The 19,709-nt window shown below is 43.0% G+C and overlaps 2 protein-coding genes across 4 annotated transcripts; one reads left to right on the top strand and one right to left on the bottom strand.

The window, feature by feature from the left end:
- Positions 1 to 1,172: 1,172 nt before the first annotated feature.
- Positions 1,173 to 10,042, bottom strand: C13H17orf80 (chromosome 13 C17orf80 homolog). Of its 3 annotated transcripts, XM_060252322.1 has the most exons (6): positions 9,863 to 10,042; positions 5,733 to 7,217; positions 4,811 to 4,825; positions 3,366 to 3,473; positions 3,011 to 3,130; positions 1,173 to 2,273 (listed from the first exon to the last, which is right to left on the bottom strand). In XM_060252322.1, exons 1-6 carry the CDS (start codon positions 9,918 to 9,920, stop codon positions 2,242 to 2,244), a joined length of 1,818 nt encoding a protein of 605 aa, XP_060108305.1. In that variant the 5' UTR covers positions 9,921 to 10,042; the 3' UTR covers positions 1,173 to 2,241. The 3 variants fall into 3 exon arrangements, with proteins under 3 accessions (XP_060108305.1, XP_060108303.1, XP_060108304.1); XM_060252320.1 differs by lacking the exons at positions 3,366 to 3,473; positions 4,811 to 4,825 and having other exon boundaries at positions 3,011 to 3,127; XM_060252321.1 differs by lacking the exons at positions 3,011 to 3,130; positions 3,366 to 3,473; positions 4,811 to 4,825.
- Positions 10,043 to 10,767: 725 nt separating this feature from the next.
- On the top strand, positions 10,768 to 19,709 carry VCF1 (VCP nuclear cofactor family member 1). The gene is made up of 3 exons (XM_060252325.1): positions 10,768 to 11,077; positions 15,325 to 15,421; positions 19,063 to 19,709. Exons 1-3 carry the CDS (start codon positions 11,031 to 11,033, stop codon positions 19,303 to 19,305), a joined length of 387 nt encoding a protein of 128 aa, XP_060108308.1. The 5' UTR covers positions 10,768 to 11,030; the 3' UTR covers positions 19,306 to 19,709.

The following is a 19,709-nucleotide window of genomic DNA, read 5'->3' as shown; positions in this document are numbered from 1 at the left end:
CAGATCATAGACCAACACCCTAACCACTACACCATTCTGGTTCTCAAAATAAACATGGGCCTTTTCTCCACACACATCTAGCTTGACCCCAAATTGCTACCTCTGCTTTACATATTGGAAACAGAGGTTTAGTAGTAGACGCAGCAGTAAAATTGCCTAAGGCTATGATTAAACTAGTATGTGAAACCAAGACCACTCTTGAATAGTTCAGTCTATTATTATCATTGGTAAAAAGCTAGCCACTTCTTATACTCTGGAAGTTAGAACTGGAATTTGATTCAAATTACATTTCCCTGAATTTGGTCCTTCCATAGATATGCACCGCTCTCTTCCCCATCAAAATTGTATTACAGATTAGCTTGCCAGCAAAGCATGACTGGTATCATTCTTTGGGGGGGGGGGGAACCCAGCATACAGTCAAAATAGTCAGGAAACCCTTTATGCTTATAATGCAAAAGCATGAATTAGTTCCTCAGGATTGTGAAAAAAATGTGGCAAAAATACATATCCTGCAACTTAAGAGTGCTAGAAGTAAGTTACCTATATTTGGGGCCAGTGATTAATTGTAGGTGTGAGCTTTCCACAACTACTGAATTCCAAAGTGGAAAATAAATGTGCTGTGACAGGCACAAAAGAGTCAGCTTGGATTTAAACCAGCATCTTTTTTTTCCCTGCACAGGAAAGATTTTACCCAAAGGGCATCTGAACTAGGTTAATGGTATGGATTTCTTCCAGAAATTGAACAAAGCATTATTAATGTTGGCCTGCTCAGCTTTAGTACATTCTAACGGTCATTCCTATAGCAACTATTGAACACTTTGGGATATATGTTCAATGTGCATTGGTCTGATCCACACCATATTAGCAGAGAGTTAAGATAGGCCCCCGGCTAATGAATGCATGTAACTTTTAATTAGTGTGGTTATTACATCATTATTCACAGGAGGGTTGATCTTTCCACTGATGAAAATGGAGTGGGTCCTTATGACCACCAGAAAGGGTATGTTGAAGATCATGGACAAAGGCCATGTGGAATGGGGGGGGGGGGTATTAGGAGATCGAGTGAAAAAACTGCCTACATCCAATCCAGGGCTTGCCAGTTTAATGGGTTTTCATACCCATCTTTGCAAATTGCAATGCAGGAACCAAAAACCCACACTGTAAACTCATACTAAAAATATAGGCAACGTGTTTAATACCATATTACACTAAGGGTCCCAGTCATTAAGATTAATGAAGCACTCTCAGTTTCCTTTTTTGTATACAACATGTTTTGAGATGCATTTTCATATCTGGCTTCATTATCTATGAAAAAAATGTATTCGTTGCTCAAGCTTCAAGTGTTTTCTAAAACCAATCTGGGGGTCTCCTGAGTCCTATCCTATACATCCTACTATATCCTTGGGACTTAACTACATGATACATTGTTTAGAGGTATGCTGTGTGTTCTGCTGGCTTGCTGTATGAGTTCCATGTTCAGAACTTATTTCCTAGATACATGAAAGCCAGATGTGTATTGGGACCAGAGAGAATGGGCTTAAGCCTCCCCTCCATGCCATTTTCATGACTTGACACTGCCCTAAGTAGCCACTGATTGCTGTACTGGGGAAACCTATGACTACAGGTAAGATATAGATAAGTTTCCCCAGCAGAGTTCCCTAGGACTGGAGAGAAAATGCAGTGGGGGCCATAATCCTGATCTAAATCGTGCCCCCAGATGTTTGGGAATTAAGTTCCAAGCACAGAACTCCCAATGCACATCTGGTTAATAGGACTCAAGGTGAACTCATAAATAATGTACCCTCTAGTTAGGTCCTCATTTATACCTTCTTCATAGAACTGGGTATGAAAGACCAAGCATCCCCCCCCCCCCAAAAAAAAAAATAGCTGGACTTGTCTTTATGGACTCCAGATATAAAGGAAGAGAGAAGGATGTTTCTTTAATAGAAGCCATAAGGCATTTGGAACCATCTTGGTACTACATACAGCAGCATTTTTTGCAAGTGTCACTTCTCAAGCCAACAGGCCATGAGTGACAACTTTCCTACTTCTCTACAGCCTCCAAGCGTGCTGAAGTAGTTACTAAATATAAATAGTTACTAAATATAGTAAGTGTGTATGTCTTAAGAAAGCTGCCCTACAGCATTCTTCAATGCCCCTTGCTGCTGCTGGAACAAGCCCCAAGCAACATGAACAGTCAGTCCAAACACACCATGCCTTCTGTCTCACATTCTTTTGCTCTCATGAGTGGTTTTTGCGCCAGCGATTCTCTTCTGTTGTAAAGGAAACAAAAAACAGAAGAGTTACACTTGTTATATACACTGAAGGAATGATGGCATTTCTACTTCTAAGACACACACACATCCCGTTGCCCCAATCTATTAGTCTACAAATGTCTGAGACTTCATTGTCATATGTTATTAAGTAAAGTCTTCCAAGAATTCATTCTGTTGTCTTTCTGCATTTGGGGATGGGGACAGAGACAGCATGGTCGGTGTAGGCTCAGAATCATCAGAATGAGACCCCAGGGTCAAATGCAACTTCCTGAGCCTCTTTTCTTTCTTTCTTTTTTGGTATTTGTTTGTATTTTGCGTGTGAGTGTGTGTGCACCTGGAAGTCATGGCAACCTCTGGTGACTGACCCCTACTTGGGGCCTGGAGGATCTTCAGAGAGGTGGCTGAATAAAGCCTGCCTCTGTATTCCCAACTGCTGGTATTCCAAGGAGGTCTCCCATCCAAGGACTTGCCAGAGTCGACCCTGCTTAGCTTCTGAGATTTGATGAGATCAGGCTTGCCTGGGCTATCCAAGTCAGGGCTTCTTTCTTACATAAGGATTAATCTGACAATAAGAATCTTTATTCCAAAGTTGCAGATGAGTTTGCACATTTGTCTTCCTGAGTACCTCCTGCCCACATACTGGGAACTGAAAGCCCTGTACATGCCTTCTGTCTTCTAGCACCCAAACACAATCTCTTGGGAGAAAAGGAGAAATGCCAGGGGGAAAGCCTTACTAATGTCTCCATAGTTCCAGGCATAGCTGAGGACACAGTAGCCAAGCAGGAGCATTGAGATCCCAGCCACTCCACTCTTTTTCACATTGATGTATCGGTTGTAGTATCCATTCCAGGCTGCTTAAGAAAAAAGACTGAAGTGGTTTGTTTGTGAGCATGTATGCCAAAATCATTTATTTCATTTTATGAGATTTCTAGATTGCTTTTCAAGCACACCCAAGTGGCACATACGACCAATAAATGTAACATTAAAATCGCTGCAAGTAAAAGGCAAACAAGGGCTGTTCAGTCAACCTCAACGGCTTGCTGCTGCAGCAGCAGAACCCTTGCTCATCTCTAGCCAGGACTGAAAGACATTTGCTCTCATCCCTGCACGTCGCTCTTAGCATCCCCCGGGGAGATGGGTTACATGTAGCTAGCCAAGCTGACAAATCTTGAAGCTTTACATTCATCAGGCACCTTCCTGCCAGCACAATTAGGAGACAGAAACAGTTAGACTTCCACTTAGAATACACTCACCTCTTTTTGGCCCCACCAGCTTTGCTTCTCTAAATCTTAGGAAAGGGTGATGCAGTTTACCTGGTATCCTGAAAAAAGTCTCAAGCTTTACCTCTGAGTTTGGTTGAAAGACAGTGGGCTCCTCATGAAGAGCAGCCCACCTCCCTGTGAAGTTGTGTGTAATATATGAGCAGATATCGAGAGGGTGCTGGATCTGTTCCCTGTGCAGAACTGCACCTGATCTGCTGGCTGGGAAAAGCTCTATTTTAGGCAGCCAAGTACCTTCCCCTACAAAGTGCTCAGGAGTAAGTTGCAGGATGTGGTGTTTCCTCATAAGCAGATCTACTGAAGAGCTCTCATCAGTCACAGGAAATCAGTAGATCTTATTATTGAAAAGGGTCATGCTTTAAGTGGGCAGATGGAGCTCTGCCAGTCAGTGAATCTACACAAGAGAAAACACCCCTGCTTGCAGTTTGTCAGACTCAGCATATCTATGAAAAACTTAAATTTGTTTTAATAGCCATTACTTCTCCTAGGGAGTTCTTGTTTTTACAGTTCTCTGAGGGATCAGCACCCTCACCAAATTTCAGTACAGGGATTCAGTTGGTAAGAAAAGGATGGAACTCTACGGTCCTCAAGTTTTTAAGTCACAAGTGTCACTCCTAAACTATTAATGGAAGTAGAGGATAAGGCACTTCTCAAAGATGCTCATAATGTCCAGGAGCAATGCAAACAGTCAATGCGCCTGGGAAAAAATGTCTGGTCCCTTTAATAGAGGCTTCATGTATAGTAATAGGCACCAGAAGTATCACATGACTAGAAGTAAATAACATTCAACTAAGCCTTCCATTAATGGAACACAACATTTTTCTCCAGGCCCACGGGCAACCTTAAATACAAATGAATCCTCTTATACTATGTACTTGAACTAAAGGAATCAGACAAAGTAGGTGGTGGTGGTAAGGACCTACTGAGAAAAGCTCCTATGGATCCTGTGTCAAGAAAGATGGTCACCTCTTTCCTGGCAGTTTTCCTTTCCTTTAATCTACTAAAAACTCCTTGACTAAAAGTCTTGCGCTGACAAAAAACCTGACAGTTTTAAACATCAGCATTTGGCCTTTTCATAAATTTAAAGCAACAGTTTATTTCCTGTTGTGCTATCCGAGGGTAAAGAATACCACTGGGGAGAGCTGCAGGTGGGCTGCTGTGTTAATCTGAAGCAGCAGAACAAAATTTGAGTCCAGCGGCACCTTTAAGAGCAACGAAGTTTTATTCAAGGCATGAGCTTTCATGTGCACGTACTCTTCTTCAGAGACACTGAAATGGAAGTTACCAGTCTTTATATATAGGTAGAGGGTGAGCAGCAAATTAGCATACCATATTAAAGTTGTTTGACAGATGCAAAGACCAAACTGGAATAATAAGCTTAGTTTTTATGGTCACCATCTGTTTGGGTTTAATTCCAGGGGAAAACATAGCGAAGGAAATAAATATATCAAAATCAGAGATTCAAAGGCAGATGTATCCTTCTTAACTGTGGAATGCTGAGAGTAATAAACTGAGACTTTTCAGTATGGGCGTTTTCTCACTGACCTTACTCGGGAGCGACGCCCCTCTTCACCGCGCAGCGTCTGTGCGGATTTCACACTAATTGCTCCACCGAACCTGGAAGAGCCGCAAAGTCCTGCGGCTTTTGCGTCGCAAATGTAAACTGGTTTTTGGCCAGTTTACATTTGCGATGCAAAAGCCGCGGGACTTTGCGGCTCTTCTGGGTTCTGCGGAGCAATTAGTGCGAAATCCGCGCAGACGCTGCGCGGTGAAGAGGGGCGTCGCTCCCGAGTAAGGTCAGTGCGAAAACGCCCTATGTTTTCCCTTGGATTCAAATAATCTTTGAGAAAGTGTGAGGGGTTGGAAACCCTGCAGTCTTCTAACATCCTGAGCTGGACAAGCAATAACCCTGGGATTATTTAAAAATGAGAGAGAGAAAGAGAAGTAGTCCTTGTCCTTATGAGGGGTTTGATACACAACTTTTTATAAGATTAGACCTGCCCTGATAAATCAAAAACCCACATAATGCTTCAGAGAACAAACAAACTCCAACAAACTGAACACTGTGTATATACACACACTTGATCTTCCTACACACTCCAACAAACTGGCTCCTTGGTAGCAGCACACAATGTTCTCTCTTAGAAATCAGTGATTGAAAATGACCCATTTTTACCTTGCCAATCTTCATGTGGGAGAATGAGCTGGGTTTGGGAGATTCTGGTGTCCCAGAGTTTCGGCTTCCCTGAAAATAAGTTCTGATAATTAGGATACAGTTCTGGAAACCACTCCAGTCCCAAAGAACCTGGCTGTAAGCTTCTCTTTGGAGATGATAACCTTTGGGCAGCAGTCATTTCTAACATATGAACTGAGGGTGGCTTCAAAGTTATCTCTGAGCTGTTGCCTGGGGTTATCACAATGACCCCAGAATCTAAAGCAGTATCATTTTCTAAATAAGTTAGGTTGTGGTTACATCTTTCATCATTGCCTTTCCTTTGAAGTATTTCTGTAAATGCAGAATAGGGATTTGATTTAGGATTGTTATAAACCAGAGACTTTTCATGAGTAATAACTGATAACTGATTTTTGTCCATCATACTTTTTACTCCTGCAGCTAGCTGAAGAGGAACTGTTTTGCAGGTGTTCAGAAAACACTCATCAGAAGCTTCAACTGTAGCCACAGCATTTCCTGTCTTTCCAATCCAAGTATTTCCTTCAAGCTCAAAACCTAAAACTCTGTTCTCTGTTCCTGTGATAATTTGCTTCTCAGTGGCCAGTGGGATGCCAGCACTGCCTGACAATGATTCCACAGGCTGGTGTCCCGCCTTCTGGTTGCCAATGGCAGCATCAATTAATGGGATATTTTGAACAGAAGAATCATCTCTCTTCCTCAGTACTCTCACACGATGATTTTCAATCACTAGTTTTACCTTGTCATTAACTTCTTGAAGACTGGATTGAAGATCATCCATGGAGGAATCAACCCCGCTAGACACACTCAGCTTTGCAGATTCTTCCTTAGCTTGTCTCTGTTTTGCAGATTTTTTTTTACCTAGTTTGCCAGGAGATTTAGAAGTAGCTTTACCAGTCTGAATCACTGGTTCTTGAATGATACCAGATACAAATTTCTCTTCATCAAGGTTAATTCTGCTGCTGCTTTTTTGTACTCTAGGAGACTTTTCAAAAAGCTTTGTTTTTGGAAGTTCTTTTTCAGCTGCCTGTGTACGTACTGGGTCCTTTTCTGGGGCTCTTGGCGTGCCGTTTTCTCTTTTCTGTGATTTTTTGGTGGAAAGTTTAATTTGCTGTTGTATACCTTCATCTGCTGCAAGCAGTTTGGCAACAGGTGTCGTATCTATCATTTCTACAGAATTTGATTTTACTTTTTCTTCATTCCCCATCAGCATAGATTTGCTTTTCTTGTTGTCTTTTCCGGAGGCCATGTCTGTACTTTTGATTCGTCCTTTCTTCTTGGTATTCAGACGTTCAGATGTGACAGAATTACCAGTTACTGGGACAGGAGAAGAAATTTCAGTAGCGTTTACAGCAAATGATGAATCTCCTGCCATCTTACAATGGGGCAAGTGGGACTTGAGACGCTTAAATGGCTTTTTACAGTAGGGACAGATTTCCACCGCTGCCAAGATGCTTTTCATTTCTGTATCTGAAAAGAAAACAAGACACCATGGAAAAGGCAGACTTTGTTACAAGAGTGTCCTTATGAGGAATGAGAGCCACTGTAGGTTTATTACAAACAGTATTATTTAGTGGTTACATCATTGCATGAGAAGCAGGAAGATGCAGATTCAAAACTGCATTAGTGCTGAAGTTCCCTAGAAGATGTCTCAGTCTTACCTATCTCACAGAGTTGTAAGGCTAAAACAGAAAATATAGGGTAAGGAAATACCCAAAGTTGCTGGATGTCTTTTTAAAATCATAATCTTTGCACACGCTTTCCTAAAAAAAAAAAAGTCACAAGGATCCATGCCCTGGATCTGCATTTTTGCACTATGGAACACCAATGAAGCTCTGGATACATGACTTTTACAATGAAGTCTGAGCATAAATGGGATGCACATTTATGCTAGCAAGTTGTTGTAGCCTGCCTGTAAATATCATGAGGATCTGCACCTTACAGCACCAACCTGAGCATGTTTACACAGGAGTAAGTCACACTGCTCTATAAGCCTTAATGTCAGGTAAGTGTACATGTAACATTCATGATTTTGTACCTCAATCTCATCAAATCTCAGAAGCTAAGCAACATCAATACTTGGAAGGAAAACTTCCAAGGAAGACTCTGCAGAGGAAGGCAATGGCAAACAACCTTTGCTTCTCACTTGCCTTGAAAGCCCCTTGCTGGGATTGCCGTGAGTCAGCTGTGACTTGATGGCACTTTACACACATAGTATTATATTTATGGCACCTGGAAGTCATGAAGACACTTCGAAGATAAAAATGGGTGAGGGATTTTTCAAAGTACCATAGTCCTAGCTCAGGTCTGCATTAGAACTATGTATCTTCCCCAGTTATATGTAAGACAAGTGGAACCTGCAAGAATCTCATTCTCCACCCCCCACTCCACACACACACATACAATTTCCTCTTTCCCTTTCCTGAAAGTTCTATAGTCTCTCCCCTCTTCCTGCTTCCATCTCTCCTTCTAGTGGTGCCAGCCTGGAGATCTCTTGGGATCACCACAGATCTTCCAGCTACAGAAATCAGCTCTCTTTAGGGTTGGCAGTTCCAAGATAGGACATTTCTGGAGATTTGGAGATGGAGCCCTGGGAGACTGGTTTGGAGAGGGAAGAGACCTGATCAGGGTATAATGCTTCAGAGTCCACCCTTCAAACCAGCCATTTTCTCCAAGGGAACTGATGCCTGTCTGGAAAGCAGTGGTAGTTCCAGATGATCTCCAGACCCCACCCTAGGTTGGTAACTCTAGTTCCCTTGGAGAAAATGGCTGCTTTGGAGGATGGACTCTATGGCATTATAACCTGCTGAGGGGTGGATGTGGGGGAGGGGGGTTGAGGACAGGAGGGACCTCAAGAGTACAATTCCATGAACCCCACCCTTCAAAGCAGCCATTTCCTAAAGGGAAACGAGTGTTGTCAACCTCCAGGTGGGGCTGGAGATAGCGTTGCCAATCTCCAGGTGGCACCTGGAGATCTCCCACTGATACAATTGATCTTCAGATGAGCAAGATCGGTTGTCCTGGATTCTATGGCATTATATCCTGCTGAGGTCCCTCCCTTCTTGAAATCCCATCCTTCCCAGGCTCCACCCCCAAAATGTCCAGGTGTATCCCAACCCAGGGCTGGCAACCCTAGCTGGAGATCACCTAGAATTACAACTGCTCTCCAGAAGACAGCGATCAGATCCCCTGGAGAAACTGATGCTTTGGAAGGGAATCATGTTCTGCTGAGGTTGCTTCCCTCACCAAATCTCACCTTCCCCAGGCTCCACCCCTAAATTCCCAGGAATTTCACAATCTGGAGCTGGCAGCCCTAAGGTGAGAAGGAAGCAGGCAAAGGGGCTTTCAGGAAAGGGAAAGCGGAAATAGTGGGGGAGGGGGTTATGAGATGCCTCCCACAAGTCCTTGCAGGTTCCCACTTGTTCCAACTAATCTCCAGTTGGGATGTCCAACTTGCAGGTGGGCCTGCAGTTCTCCAGGCTACACACTGGGTTGACACCTCTGAGTTAGGAAATTCCTGGATATTTGGGGGGTGGGGCTTCAGGAGGTTGGGGTTTGGAGAGGGGAGGGATGTCAGTGGGACATAACACCATAGAGTCCACCTTTCAAAGCAAAGCAGCCATTTTCTCCAGGGGAACTGATCTCTGTAACGTGGGGATCAACTGTAATTCCTGGAGATATCCAAGACCTCCCGGAGACTGATAACCCTAGGACAGAAATCAGTTCCTCCGGAGAAAACTGCAGCTTTGCAGGCTGGACTCTGTGGCACAATGTTACCTCACTGAGGTTCCTCCGTTCCCCAAACCCTGCTTTTCCTCCGGCTCCACTCCCAAATATCCAGGCATTACCTAACCCTGAGTTGGCAGCCCTGTGTAATATCGGAACATGTCCGAATTGGTCTTTAAAACCATCTGCAAAGACAACCCACACCATAGGCAACAAAGATAACAAGGAATTTTTGTCCCTCAAGAGGGAAGAAAAAACACTATCCAGGGTTGGCTGACGGGGAAAATTAGAAGAGCTGCTTAATGAATTGTTTGCGTCTTCCCACGAAAATCCTTATTCGCCACAAGGCTCGTGAAAATTCCACCCCGTGCATTCTTATCCCCAAATACCTCGATCCGCGGCTAAAACTCTAATTCTGCAATTCCAGGAACTACCGGCGACTTGCATCAGTTGCTTTCATTGTGGGCATTACATTCTTCAACTGTCGCTCTAAGGCTTTATTGAGTCCGTTTCAGCTCCACAACAGCTGAAACTGAAAGTGGAGTAAGATCATGAACTTAATGGAAAGCGCTGCGCACTGCCCCGGTTTATCACATGACCTCAGTATCCTCTGTGTGATGCTACAAGACTGACGCGGCTAATCGGGAAGAAATGCACGGATAGAAGCGAACGTCCTTTTGCGTTGTCAACACTGATATGAAAGTTTTTCGTCTGTAGTGAAACGGAGTCGAAAGATTGTTTTACAAGAAAACAAATGCACCGTAAAGCTACAGGCAGGATTCATTTTTGACGCGGCCTGGTGCGTGCTGCAAACGTAGATTTAAGACCGACGCATCCTTGGCCAGCAATCCGGATTTCCTGGTTACTTTTGACTCCATGACTTTCTCCCATTAGAGTGGCAGCAGCGATAACGGTTCACCGAAGCCGGCGTAGAAATCCGGAAGCTCATCGTTGGAGACATCTGGCAGTAACGTCACACTGTGTGGCAAATGTGTGTTGAGTTGTGAAAAAATATATTCCCCCAAATCTGCTTACACACAGAAAGAGTGGTTTAAAACTAGCTAGTAATAAATGCTAGAAGGAAGAAACCGAGTTCACTCGGATATAAATGCCACTGATTTCAATGGGGCTTAATCACAAAAGTGTACACAGAACGGTACCCTTGCGGCTCGGCCCTGTGCAGAATGTACAGTCCCCTTTTTTCATTCAATGAAATTTACTTCCAGCAGATCCTGCACAAGATTAGGACGTTAGCCGGGTCCCTAAATTACTATCGCGTAAGCAAGCATCTGACCTTCACACATGCGCACGCCCAGGGAGAGACGACCAATAGGCACGCGCCTCTCGTGTTACGGTCACAGTGCGCCTGCGTAGTACGGAGCCCCCCCCCAAATGACTTAGAGGGAAGGGGCGGGGTTTCTCTGTACTACAAAGCGCTTGCGCAAGAAGGTTGCACACCGGAAGCGGTGACAGAGGAAGGGGGGCAGGAATTGTTTGGAAGTGTGAGGCCTGCTGTCCTCCCGGCCTGCGGTCTCAGACAGCTGGCTCGGCCGGGTCATGAGTTGTCGGGGAGTTCTGGCAAACGAGCGGGGAGCAAGGCAGAGGTAAGAGGGCACGCGGGGGGGGGAGAATACGGGGGCCGAGAGACGGACGCTTTGAACGTGACGCTTGCGGGGAGGTCAAGTGGTCTGCAGGCAGGAGAGAGAGAGGGGGTAAGTTCCGTGGGGGAGGGGACAGTCTGGGGTTTGGTGAGCCAGAGGGCGACGGGCAGCCCCGAGGATTCAGGCTCAAGCGCTGCAGCCGCTTCAGTTCGGCTACGCCCCGGTTGCTGGAGTGACAATTCAAGCTGAGCCTTCGGCAGGACGTGTTTCTCATGCTTGTCTGATGATGTGGAAGTCAAGGCGGCGCACAGAAATGTTCCTGGGAAGGCTTCTTACGCGGGGACTGGCTAGACCTGCTGTGCTTCAGCAAGGACGCTGCGTCGTGCGCCTTCCACGCCTGTCTTGTCAGATATGTTTTCCTTGCTTTGTTTTTTTACATGGCCTGTGCTGTTCCCAGCGTTCCCTGTAAGCTGTGCGCTGACCCGTCGCTCATTAGCACAGAAAGCCCCGCTCAGCAGCAGTCTGGAGCCACGCAGGGTCTTGCACTGTCCATTGCCCATTTTATGATTACAGCAGCTACATTTTGCTTAGGATGTGAACTGCTCTGCTCAGTAGGGGGGGAAATTAGAGAGGCTATTGTCTCCCCCCCCATCCCCTTAGAGTTTAGAATAAATACTTAAGTAGTGCTGAATATTTGAGTGGTTTGCATTCAGTACCTCAACGTTCTCATTACAACAGCCTTGTAAATCATTCTAGTGTTATCAACACACTGTAAATAAACGACTGATCTGGAAGAAATTGTTTGCGTCAAGAGAGCCAGTGTAATGTTGGACTAGGATCTAGGAGAGCTAGATTTGAATCCCTGCTCTGCCAAGAAAAAGAAAAGTCACAAGTGTTTTCAGACCAGGTGCTTACACTCAGCCTTCCTCACAGTTGTTGTGAGGATGAAATGAAGAAGGGTAGAAAGATTTATGATGGCCAGATCTTCTTGGAGGGTGTAAAAACATACTAAATAAATACAGATAACCTGATGGCTGATGTAAGGTTTGGACAGGGAATTTGTTTCCTAGGTGTGTGGGTGTGTTCCTTGGCTTAGCACATTTAAGCAGTGTGCAGGGCCATTTATTTATTTTAGTAGGCTTATATTCCACCCTTTCCCATAGCGGGCTCAGGACAGATCACAACATCAATTGAACAATAAGAAACCTACAATTCAAATTTAAAACAATACAATAGAACCAAACAATGGAAAGAAATAAGGTGCATCACAGGTGGGAAGAGCACATTTCACAAAATTCAGCAGTCTTTGGCCCAGGAAGAAATGGCATTAATAAGATTCAGCACCACAACGAGAGAGGCCAACTGATGGAATAGTTGCCGGAATAGGACGCCCATTGCCTCAACCAAAAGCCTGGCAGAATAGCTCTATCTTACAGGCCCTACGAAATGGTAGTAACTCAAGTAGGGCCTGGATCTCCATAAGGAACTGATTCCACCAGCAGGGGCCAGAGCTGAGAAAGCCCTGGCCTTGGTCGAGGGAAGATGGATGTCCTTCGGGCCAGGGCTGGTCAGGAGGTGTTGTGTAGCAGATCACAACAACCTCTGGGGCATATATGGAGAGAAGTGGTTCCTCAAGTATGTCGGTCCCAGGCTTTGAACGTCAGTACCAAAACCTTGAAGCAAATCCAGTACTCAATTCGACCATGGGCCAAAGAGGGCTTTTACACAATAATTATGCAGCATTTCATCTTTGTATGCCAGTTATGCATATCTTGTTGTAGAATGCTCTTTCCGTCTTTTAAAAGTGTAGCAGTCCACTTCTAACTAGCACTTAATTCTTCGCACTTTGGTATTCCCGGGAGACTTGTAATATAGTGCTTTAAGCCTATGGGAAGACTTTGCCAGTAACACCAGTATAGGGTTTATACATGGCATTATTATATGACTTATGGGATTTATTTAATATATATGTTGGAATACTGTTAATAAAAGGAAAATGTGTTTTAGTTGGCCTTTTTCATTTAGCAAAATGATGCCATGTAACATTATCCTCTGAGCTTTGGTGTAACAGTGAAGTTATAAAAGTGTAAGAAAATATGTCCCAAAAGTGAAATATCAGGTAACTGGAGATGATTGAACCAGGTGCTGAAATCTTGTTCATTGAGTTTAGACCAACAATCTTAGTATGGGATCACATGGTTAGTATGGGGGAGATCAAGTAGTAGCCAGTTTATGGTGACCCTTTAAGGTTTTCAAGGCAAGAGATGTTCAGAGGTAGGTTGCCATTTCCTACCCCTGCATAGTGGCCATGGTGTATTCCTTGGTGATCTCCCATCAGCTTTTGGCCATGGTCAATCCTGCTTAGCTTCTGAGCTGATAGGACTAGCCTGTGTTTTCTGGGTCTCAATTAAGATCCCACAAAAGGTACAGAACAGTCATGGGTTGCTTGTTTATTACCAGGGACAAGCTTGTCAGGCAAAGTATCATACTGTCCACAGTGTGTTTATTCAAAAATAAATCTCTGTCCCAGAAAAATTTCTCTCCATCTACAAACGTGGCTAATTTTAACTTCTGATGCATTTGAATAAGTAAAATAAATAGTTTTCTGATCTGTTTGAAGGTTATGAGCATTAAAAATGCAACTGCTTATCTTTAGTTTAGCCAAAATCTTTGGGAACACTCAATTTTATTTTTAGGAATGGCCGAAGCTTTAGAGAACTCTTAAATGTTGTATTCAGACACTTGGTTGGTCTGACAGAGATTTGATGCACTAATTTGAAGGTGATTAATTTCACAGGAATTGCCTTCATCTGTTTAATTGAGAAATGGAACTTGAGAGAAATAATAGCTCTGTTATTAGGCAGAACATCAAGCTGTTTCTTCTCAGTTTCAGATCTGAATTCTTTCTTAGTAACGGACAAATGAAGGAAAGACAGTGGTTAACAAGTTAGAAGCAGTATTTACAATATGTGAATTAAGAATTTTAACTAAAGTACAATAACAGCTCTTAATTGCTTTCTACCAAATTGGTACGTGGGTCCAGTCTGCCATGGCAAGGGTGTCTCCTTTTTGACGTATATACAGACTTAAGCAAATGACACAGGGGTAGATTATGGAATCTTTTTGGTGTGTTTATACACAACCATCAGTTTTATTGCAGTAAACCTCTGGAATAGGAGGAACAAAGATGGCAGAAAACAGGATACTTAATATGCAAGTAGTTATTAACCTGATTGATATATGAGGAAATGTATAAAAATGCACAAAACCATTACAATCCTGCTAATAGTAACAATTTAAAACTAAATACCTAATTGAAATTAGGGAGCGTTTCTCCCAGAGGTAATGGTAACCTGGGAGGGAGAGCAAAAGAGGAAGGTAGCTGTCAGTGACAGGACAGCTGGAAACAGGAGGTGGGGGGAAAGAAAGTGCGTCATGCTTTACTTGACAATGAAGAGAATCCCATGGTGGTGTGGAAAATGGTTTGGAGGATGATCTACAAAATAAGGGGGCATGCCCATCACCTCTTATGCACCTGGTTTACCTTTGCTTCAATGAGATGACCACCTGGGGTAGGTGTTAAGTTTTAGCAAATTGGCTTGATGGTATCCAGGATCTGAGCAGGTAGTTGTTCTGTCCAGAACGGCCTTTACATGTGAGGTCGTTGGGTGCTTTCACACAGTAACTGTTTGCAGGTCGATTTTGCCATTCTTACACAGTAAAAATCTAGTTGCAAAGCACATTATTTAGTGTGTGAATGCACCTATTGTGTTGAGTGGCAAGTGCCATCAGGTTGCACCTGCCTGATGTCAGCCTCATAGAATTTTCAAGGCAAGAGATGAACAGAGGTGGTTTGCCATTGCAAACAACTCTGGACTTCTTGACAGTCTCCCATCCAAATACTAAGCAGGGCCAATTCCAAGATTTGACAAGATCGGAGAAGCCTGCACCATCCGGGTCAGGGTGAGTCATTGTATATAAACAAAAAGATGTGTGTTTTCCACCTGGTATTTATGATCATTGTGTTGTAAAACAAAAAGGATGTCTTTCTCTTCATTTCTGGTATTCATTGGCCAGAACTTTGTTGGACTCTTACGTCCTTATGTTCTACATTTTTTGCAGTTTGTTCAGGTCAGAAGTTCCTGAGTTGAGCCAGAGTTTGAAAGAAGACATTTTCTGAGCTGCCAGCTATCCTATAAGGTTTACAGCTATAGGATAGCTGTACTAACATCTCCCATTACTTTCTGCAGGAAAAGAAGGCGAAATGGTGCAGAGGAGGAGGGGCATATCCCTCAAACAAAACGCAGTAGCCGCAATACTGTTTTTCAGGACTCTTGGGATACTGAGGTAAGGCTGTGATCCAATTCTCAGTGCTCAGCTGGTATTGGTTTTGGAATTTGTATCTAATGTGTACATAAAGGTAAAGGTAGTCCCCTGTGCAAGCACCAGTTGTTTCCGACTCTGGGGTAACGTTGCTTTCACAATGTTTTCACGGCAGACTTTTTACGGGGTGCATAGGAAGCAATTAATTCAGATTCAGGGATATCAATCCAGAAAGACAGTTACTTGAAATGTTTACATTTCACCTCTCACCTAAATAGTTCTTGAGGTAACTTATAATTGAAATTAAATCCAAATAACAGTAAGAAATCAGTAAAACAGAATGAACATTATCAACAAAATAAAAAGTTACCACCATGGATTGTATCTAATAAACATCCAGTATATACAAGGCCACCACTGAAAGCATAAAATCATTTGGTACATGTTCTACAAACTCCACAAAAATGAGGGGGGCGGGGCGGGGAACCAAAAGATCTGGGTAAATAACTTTTGAACTCAGTGTGCCTTGGACAAAATGGGAGAACGTGGAGCAGGGCCTCCAAAGTTTGCAGAAAAATGCAAAACGTTTTTTTTTTTAAAAAAAATCATCTGAGAATTTTTTTATAAACCCAAAACTGAAGAAATTACTGAAGCAGAAAAGTGCCTACTGCGATCTCAATGTTACATGGTATTTTTTAAAAGATCAGATGGAGAAAGCAGTGGCTGGAGGGTTGGGGGGGAAGTGGAGAGAAGGAGACAGTAATGGGATGAGGAAGAGGAGGCATGTCAGTGGCATGGACCAAAAGTGGGGACCAGCAGGAGGCTTGGAGAGAATTTTCAGTCCAAGGGTCTGTCCTTTTACCTGTCCCTCTGCCATCAGCTCATTGGCAGTGATGGGAGGCTTGGAACTAAAAACATGCATTGGACCTCTCTCCCAAGCTGCCACTTTTCAGTTATTTGACAGAAGCTTTGAGTTACTGAATTGAAAGACCTCTTTCCCCTTCAGTTGCCTGACTGGGTGAGTTGACCAACCCCATAAGCTTTTCTCTAGAGGACATGAATGGAGGAAATGTGAGCCAGCAGGCGGATAGGATTTCCCTGCCTCTGAACTCTCAAGGGGCTCCTTATTTTTAATAATCTAACTTAGAAGTCATCTATGCATTGATAACCATGGCCAGATCCTGTGCCTGAAAGAAAATGTGCAGCTGTTAAACTAGCTGAAGCTGGTAAAAGTACTAAGTATTAAAGAGAGGGTGTGCTACAGATCTGAGATCTCCATCTGTTGTACTGGTTCTCATAGCACTCTAACTGTAGGTGTGTTCCTTCAAGAGAAATATTCCACAGAACCAGCAGGTTCTTCAGTCCTTAATTAGCCATATTATTGACCAACAGAAACCTGCCTTACCTGGGTTAAACATCAGTTTTTTTAGCCCTCACCCAGCCTATTATTGTTTCCAGGCTGTGGTTCAGAATCAAATGGAAGGGGGAGTTGAATGTAATCTTCATACAGGTAGCATTTCACTCCGAATCCTCAACAGCTTCAGGTAGATGTTGAACATGGCTAATAACATAGAACTTTGCACAGTCTTGTAGCTCAGGTGTCATGGAATTGAGCAGATATTCCCTATCACCGGGTCTCAGATTCAGTGAGAGCTCACAGGAGCACAGCTCCTGAACCTTTCTGAGAGTTCCACCTCCTTGTCGATTGAATAGTATTGCAGCTGCATAACAATCCCTGGATGAGCTCCACCACCTATTTTCCTACAAAACAACTCCTGCCTATCACCAATATCTGACACATTGTAGCAGAACCACTAAAGCATGACGACCCCAGTCTGTATCATAATCAGATGGCTTAGAGAAATAGCATGATTTTTACCATGAAGGTGTGAAGATCACCTTGTGATCCAATATCAACAGGTACACAATCCCCCCTGACTCCTACACAGCTAATCCATCAAGGTGCAGTTACGTTTCCAAACCCCGGGCCTCAAACCAGATTGAAATGGGTCTGCAATGTATACAGGGAATATAATCTTGTGGTATTAATATATTGTCCCCTGTAACAAAAGCATGTTTCTTTCAGTGGTGATCAGGTTCAATTTGAATGAGAGACATCCTGCTCCTGCCACTGCAGTTCAGACTTCCATTCTTAAATAAGAGATTTAAACATTGTTTCAGACGTGTTAAGTGAAATATGGTTAATTTTATGCCAATAAAGATATTTGGATTGGATTGGAAATATGGTTAATACAACTTGGAAACATTTCTGTGTAGGAAATGTTACCAGCTCCCTTCCAAAAACTTATAATTTAGTACTAGGAGCCTGTGTGTTCACCCACCCACTATAAACGACTTCAGTGCATTTTTAAAATTCATCCTAACCATAGCTATTATAAACAGATTGCTGATTTTTGAGGTCTTCCAGCTGATGTATTCAAGGCTTCAGGAATCTCACTCAAAGCTCTTGCTCCTACGTGAACAGTGTTGTGGAATCATATAGGTTGATATACGCTTATGCTGTGTTTTACTGGCATTTAACATGTCTATGACTGTTAGCTGAATATGGAGATATATTTGGAAGTCTTGAGTTTTGCCATAAATGTCTCTCTATATAAATAGAGCCTTTAAACAACAGGCGTGCATTTACATCTTTTATATTGAACAGTATTACATAATGCTGTAGATCCTAAAAGATACCTATGATTATTTTGTCTTCAGCTGTATTGCTGTATCAAGGATATGTTAAGAAGGATACTAAGACTTGCTACTGATCCTCTAGTATTTTGTTGTTTGTATCTTAAAATGAGTAAAGCATAAAGTGTAGTATCCTGGCATGTAGGTTAGCTTGTTGCAACCATAATTAAACAGAGAATTTGTTCATTGTGAAAAACCTTGAATCAGCCTACATCTGCTTCATCAGACGCATGATAACCAGCCAGAATTACACAAAGGACACACTGCAGTAATTTACTTGATGCAAAGAGCTGCTTCTGACATGCTGGCTGGCTGTTTGGACTGGTGGGTTGGGCAGGGCTTATGCCCATGATTTCTTCTCTGGCCTGCAGTTTTGCCAGTGAGGTCTGAGGTGATGCCCTGAGGATCTGGCAGTGCCACTGGGGCCGGGATTGTTCACCGTGTGTATAGCCATGTTGCTGGCTGTGGGGGGCAAGTGCCAGGAAAGTTCTTTGCTCCTGAAATAGGCTGATAACATAGTATAAGATCTGAGTTCCATCTTCTTCATACATCAGGTCAGTAATTGCTGATGAAATTCATTTCACATAATAAAATCATGTTTATGAAAAGCTACAAACCTTCTAAACTATTTATCTTTTGTACATGATATTCCAGGATTGATATTTATGTGTAAACTGGTAAACAATAAATTCATAATTATTTCTGTGCATTTCTCCTTGGAGTATCGAGTGGATTAGTGTAGCCATCTAAGCAGATAGATAGAATTCAGAACAGCTGCTATAGATTAAAATTTTGTGCATTTGTGATCAGTTATTTTCAGTAGCGTTCTTAGAAAGTCAAGGCAACTGAAAAAGCTGAACAAAAATTTTGAATTTGCATGTTTGCAATTGAATGTGTGGTTTGTCAGTTACTGGATTTGCTAGAAGAGCAGGCTAACTGGTGTTTCCTATTAATCTTTTCTTCCATAGTCCTCCAGCAGCGAGAGTGGCTGCAGCAGTAGCTGCAGCAGTAGCAGCATAAGCAGTCCTGACAGAGGCAGTGGGCCAGAAACCAGCCTCCTTCAGATAATGCCAGGATCAAGTCCTGTAACCCCTCCTCAGTCTTTCCATGAGCAGTCTGCACTATGCCAAGGTCCTTACTTCCACATCAACCAGATCCTGAAGGAAGCGCACTTCCACAGCTTACAGAGCAGGGGCCGTCCTGCAACATGATGAGCCCAGCAGTTCCCTGCCTTCTGTGAAGGGGGACAGCACTGTGTGATGGAATATTTCAACTTAAAAGTTTGTTAAAATTGCACAAAATGCCTGTTGCCTTCTCAGTCTGTATTTGGAATAACAGGTTAACAGGCAATTGTTTACTTGTGGTTGCTGCACTATTGCAATGCAAAAGGGGCTTTGGAGCAATTTTTATAGGATTCTTTGGATGGGGGAAGGGTGGATATCAAGGTGTGTCTGATAATCTACCTGTGTATTATAGGAGTGCATAATGAGTCCAGATGACTTCTTAATTTGTTAATTAGAAACTGATGCTTTATGTAAAACCTTTCAAATATTTGTGTTGAGTTTTCTAAGTCTTTTTTAATTTCAATAAATAGTGAATATGTTTTTATGGTAAA

Source organism: Heteronotia binoei, chromosome 13 (assembly GCF_032191835.1).
Source record: "Heteronotia binoei isolate CCM8104 ecotype False Entrance Well chromosome 13, APGP_CSIRO_Hbin_v1, whole genome shotgun sequence".
Taxonomy (NCBI): domain Eukaryota; kingdom Metazoa; phylum Chordata; class Lepidosauria; order Squamata; family Gekkonidae; genus Heteronotia; species Heteronotia binoei.
This window is presented reverse-complemented; position numbering and strand designations above follow the sequence as displayed.

Bases quoted from the DNA above. Each gene is read 5' to 3' on its own strand.
- VCF1 (XM_060252325.1), top strand. From the start codon at position 11,031: ATGAGTTGTCGGGGAGTTCTGGCAAACGAGCGGGGAGCAAGGCAGAG. The intron at 11,078-15,324 runs GTAAGAGGGCAC...TACTTTCTGCAG, and splicing joins GAGCGGGGAGCAAGGCAGAG to GAAAAGAAGGCGAAATGGTG. The intron at 15,422-19,062 runs GTAAGGCTGTGA...TTTCTTCCATAG, and splicing joins AGGACTCTTGGGATACTGAG to TCCTCCAGCAGCGAGAGTGG.
- C13H17orf80 (XM_060252322.1), bottom strand. From the start codon at position 9,920: ATGCAAGTCGCCGGTAGTTCCTGGAATTGCAGAATTAGAGTTTTAGCC. The intron at 3,131-3,365 runs GTCTTTCAGTCC...TTTTTTCTTAAG, and splicing joins GTGCAGGGATGAGAGCAAAT to CAGCCTGGAATGGATACTAC. The intron at 2,274-3,010 runs GTAAGGCTTTCC...CCTTTACAACAG, and splicing joins CTGGAACTATGGAGACATTA to AAGAGAATCGCTGGCGCAAA.